Below are 11,894 nucleotides of genomic sequence, written 5' to 3'. Positions count from 1 at the left end.
ATAGTGTTTTAAAAAGCAGAGACATCACTTTGCCGACAAAGGACTGTCTAGTCAAAGCTATGGCTTTTCTAGTAGTCATGTATGGATGTCAGAATTGGACCATAAAGAAGGCTGAACACCAAAGAATTGACACTTTTGAACTGTGGTGCTGGAGAAGACCCTTGAGAGTCCCTTGGACTGCAAGGAGATCAAACCAATCAATCCTAAAGGAAATCAGTCCTGAATATTCACTGGAAGGACTGATGCTGAAGCTGAAGCTCCAATACTTTGGCCATCTGATGAGAATAGCTGACTCCCTGGTATAGACTCTGATTTGGGAAAAACTGAGGGCAAGAGGAGAAGCGGATGACAGAGGATGAGATAGTTGGATGGCATCACTGACTCAATGAACATGAGTTTGAGGAAACTCAGGAAGATAGTGATGGAAAGAGAAGCCTGGTGTGCTGCAGTTCTTGGGGTCACAAAGAGTCAGACACGACTGAGTGACTGAACTGAACTAGCCAATGAACAACAAGAACAACACAATTTTTCACTTTCTTCATATTCCAAATATTCCCTCCTTAACCTTCACTCTTAGGGGATGACATTAATTCAGGGTTTATTGAGAACAACAAAAATAAGACATGAGAACCTTCTATATGCCACACATTTCAGGAAGATTCAGACTTAATCTTGCCTAGTGGTATGTCCCCAAAGCATAATATAGTAATTAGCAGGTGTTCAGTCAATAATTGGTGATTTAATGAATCTACTTATTCATCATTCTTTCTGACTTTTCTCCTGCTTCTGTGGATGAAGCGTCTCTGATTTTAAGCAACAGCCCACCCTACATTTTTGCTCCAGACCCTGTTTCCTCTCATCTTCTTAAGGACTTTGCAAGTATTTCCTCTATAACAGATCATTTACATCAGTACTGTTATTGCTTTGTCATCAACTATCAAAACACACACACACAAAACCAATAATATGCTCTCCCCAACCCTCTCTTAATTCCACACATATGCTTCCCGCTCTATCTTTCAATTTTTCTACTCTCTTTCATGGGAAAACTTTTTTTGAGTTGTCTTAAAAGCAATGAATTATTGCCTCCTCACTTCCTCATATTATGTCCTCATTTTAATAGGCTTTTTTTTTCTCTCACCACTCCACTGTGATTACTTCCAAATTCATATTTCCAGCACTGGCCTCTACTTGGAATTCTGTACTTACATATACAACTACTTTCAGGCCATCTCTACATGGTTCTCAATCAGTTATTTCAAACTTAGCTAAAACACAACACCGTTTGTCAAGCTGTTCTTTTTGTCCTCCACAAACCAGTAGCTGGCATCTCCATCACCTAGCTCTTCAAGGCAAAATTCTTGAAAGTATCCTTGATCCCTGTATTTCCTCTACATTCACATTAAATCCATCAGTAGGTTCTGTTGGGCCATATCCCAATCCAGTCTAGTTTGAGTCACTATTACCTCTTATCTGGACCATTACAAAGTATGCTAACTTATCTTGCTTCTACTTTTGCCCTACTCCAACTTATTCTCCACAGAAGAGTCAGAAGGAGCATACTGTATCTGAGAAAGCAGATCTATAAGCAAGAGGAAGCCACTGGGAAAGAAGTGGAGGTGAGGGATGGAGGAGATTCGAATATACTAGTGGCCCATGGAACCTTGGCTCTGGAGGCTCATCATACTCTTGTTTTTCATGTGGCTTGGTTGTTCAACCTGCTTAGTAATTAAAAGAATTCTAACTGTTTCAAATGTAGAGGTAGAAGAAAAGCCTTCTGAGAACACACCATGATTTTAGTGTCAAGTGGAAGAGCAAGCTTGACTTAATCTCAGACAAAACAAATCATCCCAACTAAGTAAAAACCAAGGGATAAGATATAATAAACTCGCAAACTATGTTTAATCACATAGAGATTTTTATCTTTAAAGATTTCTGACAAGGTTCTTAGTTTGCACAAAACTAAAATTTTGTTTAGAATCTAAACCCTGAAATTTGCAAGATATTTTTCTACTAAATTCCACTAATACTATTAAAATGTGACTATAACAAATGGCAAGAATGCATTACCTTCCAGAAATGACTATAAATTTTAATGACATTTAAGAAATACAAAGTGTCTAGCACAGTGCCTAACAGAGAACAAATTCATTAAATAATAAGTTTTCATTTCTTTCTTTCTTCTGGCTAAATTGTCATAAAAATATTTCTAGGTATTTAAAAAGCAAAACTTCCAATCTATACTCACAATCTTGAAAATTGATGCTAACGACAAAAAGACATCATGGTTAAAAGAAAAGGATAACGAGTGACATAATTAAAAATGGGAAATTCCTTAAACTCAGTTCAGTTCAGTCCAGTCGCTCAGTCGTGTCCGACTCTTTGCGACCCCATGAATCGCAGCACGCCAGGCCTCCCTGTCCATCACCAACTCCCGGAGTTCACTCAGACTCATGTCCATCGAGTCAGTGATGCCATCCAGCCATCTCATCCTCCTCTATCCCCTTCTCCTCCTGCCCCCAATCCCTCCCAGCATCAGCCAAATCTCTTAACTACCCTTACCTCCAGGATGGGGTAAAAACATACTTACCACTAGGCTGCATAGTCAGTAGACTACAAACTGGTCAGGGAGTTAAAAGGTTTGGGATTTACCCCTGGATCCACCAATACTTTGCTCTGACCTCTGACAAGTCAGTTTCTCTGTATGTTAATTTCTCCATCTGTAAAATGGGATGGGAGGAAGGGCATGCTTATTACCCTATAAAGGACTGAGACTTTACTAGTATTAACACATTGGACTACATTACAAGAAAAGCAGGACATTTACATATAATATTTTTGCTTATTCGAATACCTCAGGGTTGGAGAGTACCTTATGGTAAGTACCACAGGTTAAATTTAACTAAGCCTCAGTCTTCACAGAAATAAAAAATATAATATTCGCCAAATTTGGTCCCATGAAAACATCAAATTTCCAACTAATCAAGGTAAACTAGAAAATAAAAAGATACTAAAACTACATTAAGATGGTGTTATAAACTAAATTGTGCTTCCCACCCCAAGTGATATGTTGAAGTCCTAATCCCCCAATGTGACTTTATTTGCAGATAGGACTTTCACAAGCTTGTTGTTCAGTATCTCAGTTGTGTCTGACTCTGCGACCCCATGGACTGAAGCATGCCAGGCTTCCGTCCTTCACTATCTCCTGAAGTTTGTTAAAATTCATGTCCATTGAGTTGGTGATGCCATCCAACCATCTCATCCTCTGTCATCCTCTTCTCCTCCTGCCTTCAATCTTCTCCAGCATCAGGGTCTTTTCCAGTGAGTCAGTTCTTCGCATCAGGTGCCCAAAGTATTGGAGCTTCAGCCTCAGCATCAGCCCTTCCAATGAATATCCAGGACTGATTTCCTTTAGGATTGACTGGTTTGATCTCCTTGCAATCCAAGGGACCCTCAAGAGTCTTCAGTACCACAGTTCAAAAGCATCAATTCTTCAGCGCTCAGCCTTCCTTATGGTCCAACTCTCACATCCATAAATGGCTACTTGAAAAACCATAGCTTTGACTAGACGGACCTTTGATAGCAAAGCAATGTCTCTGCTTTTTAATACACTAAGTTTGCCACAGATTTTCTTCCAAGGAGCAAGTGTCTTTTAGTTTCATGGATGCAGTCACCAGCCACAGTGATTTTGGAATCCAAGAAAATAAAGCCTGTCGCCGAATCCACTGTTTTCTCCATGTATTTGCCATGAAGCGATGGCACCAAATGCCATGATATTAGTTTTTAGAATGTTGAGTTTTAAGCCAGTCTTCTCATTCTCCTCTTTTACCTTCATGAAGTGGCTCCCTAGTTCCTCTTTACTTTCTATCATTAGGGTGGTATCACCTGCATATCTGAGGTCATTGATATTTCTCCCAGCAATCTTGATTCCAGATTGTGCTTCATCCAACCCCTAATTTTGCCTGATGTACTCTGCATATAAGTTAAATAAGCACAGTGACAATATATAGCCTTGAGGTACTCCTTTCGCAACTTTGAACCAGTTTGTTGTTCCATGTCCAGTTCTAACTTTTCTGCTTCTTGACCTGCAGACAGATTTCTCAGGAGGCAGGCAAGGTGGTCTGGTATTCCCATATCTTTAAGAATTTTCCACAGTTTGTTGTGATCCATACAGTCAAAGGCTTTAGTGCAGTCAATGAAGCAGAAATTTTCTGGAATTCTCTTGCTTTTTCTATGATCCAATTTTGGCAATTTGATCTCTGGTTCCTCTGCCTTTTTTAAACCCAGTTTGAACATCTGGAAGTTCTTGGTTCACATAGTGTTGAAGCCTAGCTTGAAGGATTTTGAGCATTACCTTGCTAGCATGTGAAATGAGCATAACTGTGTGGTAGTCTGAACATTCTTTGGCATTGCCTTTCTTTGGGATTGGAATGAAAACTGACATTTTCTAGTCCTGTGGCCACTGCTGAGTTTTCCAAATTTGCTGGCATACTGAGTGCAGCTCTTTAACAGCATGATCTTTTAAGATTTGAAATAGCTCAGCTGGAATTCCATCACCTTCACTAGCTTTGTTTGTTGTGATGCTTCCTAAGGCCCACTTGACTTCACACTCTAGACTGTCTGGTTCTAGGTGAGTGATCACACCATCATGGTTATTTGTGTCATTAAGATCTTTTTTGTACAGTTCTTCCATGTATTCTTGCCACTTCGTCTTAATATCTTCTGTTTTTGTTAGGTCCATACTTCTTCTGTCCTTTACTGTGCCCATCTTTGCATGAAATGTTCCCTTGGTATCTTTAACTTTCTCAAAGAAATCTCTAGTCTTTCCCATCCTACTGTTTCCTCTCTTTCTATGCATTGCTCATTTAAGAAGGGTGTTTGCTATGACCAGTGCATTCTCTTGGCAAATACTCTGTTAGCCTTTGCGCTGCTGCATTTTGTACTCCAAGGACAAACTTGCCTGTTACTCCTTGACTTCCTACTTTTGCATTCCAGTCCCCTATGATGAAAGGACATCTTTTTTTGGTGTTAGTTCTAGAAGGTCTTGTAGTTCTTCTTGGACCGTTCAACTTCATCTTCTTTGGCATTATTGGTTGGGACACTGACTTGGATTACTGTGATGCTGAATGGTTTGCCTTGGAAACAACCAAGATTATTCTGTCATTTTTAAGACTGCACCCTGGTACTGCATTTCAGAGTCTTTTGCTGACTATGAGGGCTACTCCATTTTTTCAAAGGGATTCTCGGCCATAGTGGTAGATATACTGGTCATCTGAATTAAATTCGCCCATTCCCATCCATTTTAGTTCACTGATTCCTAAAATGTTGATGTTCACACTTGTCATTTCCTGTTTCACTACTTCCAATTTACCTTGATTTATGGACCTAACATTCCAGGTTCCTATGCAATATTGTTTTTTACAGCATTGGACTTTACTTTCACCACCAGACACATCCACCACTGGGTATCATTTCCTCTTTGGTTCAGCCTCTTCATTCCTTCCAGAGCTGTTTCTCCACTTTTCAATAGAATACTGGACACCTACCGACCTGAGGGGTCCCATCTTTCAGTGTCATATTTTTATGCCTTTTCATACCGTCTATGGGGTCTCAAGGTAAGAACGCTGAGTCGTTTGCCATTTCCGTCTCCAGTGGACCACATTTTGTCAGAGCTCTCCATCATGATCCAACTGTCTTGGGTGGCCCTACATGGCATGGTTTAGAGTTTCATTGAGTTACACAAGGCTGTGATCCATGTAATCATTTTAGTTTGTTTTCTGTGACTGTGTTTCCCATTCTGTCTGCCCTCTGATGGATGAGGATAAGAGGCTGGTGCAAACTTCCTGATGGGAGGGACTGGCTGTGGGGAAAACTGGGTCTTGCTTTGGTGGGCAGGCCATGCTTAGTAAATCTTAATCCAATTTTCTGCTGATGGGTGTGGCTGTGCTCTCTCTCTGCAGTTTGGCCAGAGGCAGCCCAGTCCTAGAGTCTGCAGTCTCTATGGTAGGGTATAGACTTTATGATAGGAGTAGTGGTGACCTTCTACAAGAGGATTTATACCAGCACACTACGCTCCCAGGACTGCTGCTCTCAGTCCCCCTGACCCCATGTCAGGCCAATGTCCACCCACGTCTCCACCAAAGACTCCCCAAAACTCACAGGACTGGTATCCTGATGAAAAAGAAGAGATACCAGAGACTGATTGGCCTCTCTCTCTCTCAATCCAACTCTACCCCTCCACCAACACATACAGAGAAAAAGGCCAGGTGAGCACACAGTCGGAAGTTCTTTCTATAAGCTGAGGGAAGCCTCACTGTAAACCAACCCCGCCAGCATCTTGATCTTGGACGTCTAGACTCAGGAACTGTGAGAAATAAGCGTTTGTTGTTTAAACTACCCCACTTGTGGTATTTTGTTACAGCAATCCAAACACACGAATAGACATGGTCATAGGACAAATGAGGCTATAGAAATTCTTTGAGAGTATCTCATATGACACTACTTCATTTTCAAGTTGTCTTAAAGAATCTTCATCCTTCCTTTCACTACAGTTGGATTGGTGGGAAAATAGAGCATAACAAAATAAAAATAACAACAAAAAAACAAACTGGAAGTTAAAATTTTATCCTCTTTTGAATCTCAAGACTGTTTTCTCTTAACAATTTTAGGCAAGTTGTTAACTCCATTGAGTCTGCTTTCTAAAAAAAAAATCAGTAAAATAGGGATGATCATCCCAGTGCTACTTGCTTCACTAGGTTGTGAAGAGCAAATAAAAGCTAGGCTTTAAACGTGCATAATAAAGATAATAGGGATTATTAAAGGAAAACATGCTGTTTTCTACCTTTCTCAGGGGGAAAACTCAGATTCTGACTAACATAATGTATGTACTTACAAAAAGGACATAGCATATTAGAACCTCCTGTTACTAGTTAGCCCCTATGGATTCTCATATTCACAACTGAATATCTGCTAAAGTTATTTTTTTTAATTGGAGTATAATAGCTATACAATGTTGCACTGGTTTCTGCTGTACAATGAAGTAAATCAGCTGTTGTTCGGTCGCCCAGTCGTATCAGACTCTGCGACCCCGTGAACTGTGGCACGCCAGGCCTCTCTGTCTGGAACGAGATCAGCTGTATGTACACATGTATCTCCTCTTTCTTGGACTTCCCTCCCGCTTCTCCCATCTCATTCATCTAGATCATCACAGAGCACTGCGTTGAGCTTCCTATGTTACACAACAGGGTCCCACTAGCGATGTATTTTTACACGGTCGTGCCATCCCCCCCACTCCTGTGTCCACACGTCCTTTCTCTACATCTGGCTCTATTCCTCCTCTGCAAATAGGTTCATCTGTACCATTTTTCTAGATTCTACATATATGCATTAATATATGATATCTGTTTTTCTCTTTCTGACTTACTTCACTCTATATGACAACTTTGTCCTTTCTCCCTTTGGCTTCCTCTTACTGTACACTGGGATCTTTAAAAATTATGGTAATGCAGTCTCCACAGGAGAAGTAAAAGTGCCTGTATTTATTTCAAAAGACATTTAACGACACTAGGGCTGGGGAAAGAAGAGTAACTTGAATCCTTAAAATGAATGTATGGAGCCCTGAAATACTTAAGAGGGCAATCTGTGAACATCCTAGAAAATATACCCTCTTTGATTTCTAAGCAAAGAGCACAACAGCACATTCTAGTAGTATCCAAAGTAATGCTGTCCAATAGGACTTTCTGTGATAATGGAAATGTTCTATATCAGTGTCATCCAATGGATAACCACTAGCCACATAGGGCTATTCAGCATTTGAAATATGGCTGGTGTGGCTAAAGAGTTGCATTTTTAATTATATTTAATTCCTCTTAAATTTAAATAGACATATGCAGCCAGTGGCTACCATACTGGGTAGTATAAATCTACAGAATGTAAAGACTCTGGTATTTCAGGATGCCCTTGAGGGGAAGATAATACATAACAGAAAAATCTACAAAGCTATGGAAGCATCTTTTCAAAATGTGATAAAACAATCACAATGGTTCATCCTCTGAAGCAAGGAAAAGTTGAAAACATTCTTTAATACTGAGAAGAAATTCAGTTATAAATTATTACTATATATTTACAATAGCAATACTGTAATATTACTAATATTGTATAGCTTATAAATAATATTTTTAAGTGTTTACTCTGTATCAGATATTGTGCTAAGTATTTCAATAACATCATCTTGTTGTATCCTCTCTGGTATATTACTTACTCTGGTATCATTACCCCTTTATATTAATGAGGAAATAATATTCAGAGAGGTTGAATAAATTTCTAAAAAGTTACAGTCAGTAGAAAGGTCAGGATCTGAACCTAAACTATGTTTGTAACTACCTTCTCCTCAAAAAACAAAAACAAAAAAGGTAACAAAAAAAAAATAAATCTTACGAATGTTTCTGACATAGAGTAGCCCAGCTTGGACAGTCTTTCCATTTTACTATAGTAAAAACTGAAGCACTGGTGCTTATTAGCTTGATCTGGATGCTAAATAATCTGAGACACAGTCTGGGATTTAATGATGTAAAACTAGATTAAATGGAAGATGTTCACAGGTACCATGTTTCAAATACTCACAGAGCTTGGAAAATACAAAACAAGTAATGCAGGTTTATATGCACATACCAGTGAGACAGCAGGGATAGGCAGGAAGGAAAGAAAGGAGCAGGAAAGGAGAGATGTCCCCCTCAGAAATGAAACTGGAAAATAGAAAGATCAAATGTACTTCTGAAAATACATTAAGACAACACAGAACTCCTTTAGCAGTGAAAGCAACCGTGGTTTTAATAAACCAGAAACCTATGCTGAGAAGCAGAGATCAAAACAGGAAAGCTGGAAGCAGAACACCTGTCCCACTATGGTCAGGAGGACAAGCTACAGGGGAGGCGGGAGATGGAAAAGGGGCTGGTCTGGAGTGTGCCATTGATCAGCCACTCCCTCTAATTAGCAAGTACTCCTAGGGCCTCTCAGCTGATTTTCTCTGCCTCCAGCTCTCCTTCATTTACCGCTATTTCATTCGGAGATTAAGCGTGAAGAGACAGTATTATTCCTCTGGGATATCTGTCAGAAAAGGGGGGAGGGGAAGCAAGCTAGGCAATTCCTTCCTAGAAGAGCCATAAATTCTGTCTTGTACATGTAGCAGATGTGAACAAAGAAGATGAAACAGATCTCTTCTTGGCAATCATCCCCACCCCCACTCCATCTTTTGCAATTATATATCTGCACGTGCAGACAGAATCCCAGAGAACATCAATATTTCCTTTAACAAGCAAAGCAGCTAGCAACGAATGGCTAATGACAATGCAGAAAAGCCATAACTCCTTTTGTTCTATAGGCAGTCCTAGTAGACTTCAACTATACATAATGTTTACCCTTTCCAGAGCCTTATGGAAGTGTGAGCCAGGGCACAGAAGAAGCTAACGCTTTTTAAAATGCTTCCAACTCATGTTTCTTGAACACTGAAAAAGTTTAGTGATATCAATGGTGCCACATCATACTTTCTGGCAGACATAAACGGACCTGATATTATGAAGTAAGTAATGTACAACCATCATCATCATTCTAGTGTGTATTGGGAATGAAGAAGATGACTGTACTGGATGGTCTACTCTAATAGTCAGAATACTCGAGAGGACTCTATCTGAGTTTTATCTTCAAATCTAGGTCCTAGACTCTGAATGAGATAGAGGCACATAATCTCATTTAAAGGAAAACAAGGATAGTGAGGGTTTAAAAAACTGAGGAGATTTACCAAGAGAAGAGAAGACTCAGGGGGAGCAGGAAAGCTTTTTGCAAATATCTGGAGTGTTCTCATGAAGATAAGAGATTTGCTTTGCTTGTTTAATATCTGTGGGTGGAAGCTATGGGCAGATAGGTTTCGGCTCATTACTAGGAAGAACTTTCTGAAAGTTGGAGGTATCCAACAGTGGGATGCACTCTCTGGGAGGTTCAGTTCAGTTGCTCAGTCATGTCAAACTCTTTACGACCCTATGATCTGCAGCACGTCAGGCCTCCCTGTCCATCACCAACTCCCAGAGTCCACCCAAACCCACGTCCATCGAGTCGGTGATGCCATCCAACCATCTCATCCTCTGTCGTCCCCTTCTCCTCCTGTCCTCAATCTTTTCCAGCATCAGGGTCCTTTCAAATGAGTCAGCTCTTCACATCAAGTGGCCAAAGTATTGGAGTTTCAGCTTCAACATCAGTTCTTCCAATGAACACCCAGGACTGACCTCCTTTAGGATGGACTGGCTGGATCGCCTTGCAGTCCAAGGGACTCTCAAGAGTCTTCTACAACACCACAGTTCAAAAGCATCAATTCTTCAGTGCTCCCCTTTCTTTATAGTGCAACTCTCACATTCATACATGACTACCGGAAAAACCATAGCCTTGACTAGACGGACTTTTGTTGGCAAAGTAAAGTCTCTGCTTTTTAATATGCTGTCTAGGTTGGTCATAACTTTCCTTCCACAGAGTAAGCATCTTTTAATTTCATGGCTGCAATCACCATCTGCAGTGATTCTGGAGCCCCAAAAAATAAAGTCAGCCACTGTTTCCCCATCTATTTGCCATGAAGTGATGGGACCAGATGCCATGATCTTCGTTTCTGAATGTTGAGCTTTAAGCTAACTTTTTCACTCCTCTTTCACTTTCATCAAGAGGCTCTTTAGTTCTTCTTCACTTTCTGCCATAAGAGTGGTGTCATCTGCATATCTGAGGTTATTGAGATTTCTCCAGCAATCTCGATTCCAGCTTTTGCTTCATCCAGCCCAGCGTTTCTCATGAGGTACTCTGCATATAAGTTAAATAAGCAGGGTGACAATATACAGCCTTGACGTATTCCTTTTCCTATTTGGAACCAGTCTGTTGTTCCATGTCCAGTTCTAACTGTTGCTTCCTGACCTGCATACAAATTTCTCAAGAGGCAGATCAGGTGGTCTGGTATTCCCATCTCTTTCAGAATTTCCCACAGTTTATTGTGATCCACACAGTCAAAGGCTTTGGCATAGTCAATAAAGCAGAGATAGATGTTTTTCTGGAACTCTCTTGCTTTTTCCATGATCCAGCAGATGTTGGCAATTTGATCTCTGGTTCCTCTGCCTTTTCTAAAACCAGCTTGACCATCTGGAAGTTCACGGTTCATATATTGCTGAAACCTGGCTTGGAGAATTTTAAGCATTACTTTACTAGTGTGTGAAATGAGTGCAACTGTGCAGTAGTTTGAGCATTCTTTGGCATTGCCTTTCTTTGGGATTGGAATGAAAATGGACCTTTTACAGTCCTGTGGCCACTGCTGAGTTTTCCAAATTTGCTGGCATATTGAGTGCAGCACTTTCACAGCATCGTCTTTCAGGATTTGGAATAGCTCAACTGGGATTCTATCACCTCCACTAGCTTTGTTCATAGTGATGCTTTCTAAGGTCCACTTGACTTCACATTCCAGGATATCTGGCTCTAGGTGAGTGATCACACCATCATGGTTATCTGTGTCATTAAGATCTTTTTTGTACAGTTCTTCTGTGTATTCGTGCCACCTCTTCTTAATATCTTCTGCTTTTGTTAGGTCCCTACCATTTCTGTCCTTTATTGAGCCCATCTTTGCATGAAATGTTCCCTTGGTATTTCTAATTTTCTTGAAGAGATCTCTTGTTTTTCCCATTCTATTGTTTTCCTCTATTTCTTTGCACTGATCACTGAGGAAGGCTTTCTTATCGCTCCTTGCTATTCTTTGGAACTCTGCATTCAAATGGGTATATCTTTCCTTTTCTCCTTTGCTTTTCGCTTCCCTTCTTTTCACAGCTATTTGTAAGGCCTCCTCAGACAGCCATTTTGCTTTTTTGCATTTCTTT

At 40.3% G+C, this 11,894-nt stretch overlaps 1 protein-coding gene across 10 annotated transcripts in view; it reads right to left on the bottom strand.

Annotated features, from left to right (window-relative positions):
* The window catches only part of SCMH1 (sex comb on midleg homolog 1 (Drosophila)), a 166,284-nt gene that overhangs the window by 139,695 nt on the left and 14,695 nt on the right, over positions 1-11,894 (bottom strand). For 6 of the 10 annotated variants that reach the window (XM_010862680.1, XM_010862681.1, XM_010862682.1 and 3 more), the window contains exon 2: positions 2,591-2,720. The exons of 3 other annotated variants lie outside the window; for them this stretch is intronic. Coding sequence is in view for 2 of the 7 variants with exons in the window: in XM_010862678.1 (XP_010860980.1) it covers positions 2,591-2,603 (13 nt within the window). In the remaining 5 variants the exon portion in view is untranslated. Of the gene's footprint in view, positions 1-2,590; positions 3,205-11,894 lie in introns of those variants that run through there. One more of the 10 variants, XM_010862679.1, reaches the window with a different exon arrangement.

This window comes from Bison bison, unplaced genomic scaffold (genome assembly GCF_000754665.1).
Source record: "Bison bison bison isolate TAMUID 2011002044 unplaced genomic scaffold, Bison_UMD1.0 scf7180017864484, whole genome shotgun sequence".
Lineage (NCBI taxonomy): Eukaryota > Metazoa > Chordata > Mammalia > Artiodactyla > Bovidae > Bison > Bison bison.
This window is presented reverse-complemented; position numbering and strand designations above follow the sequence as displayed.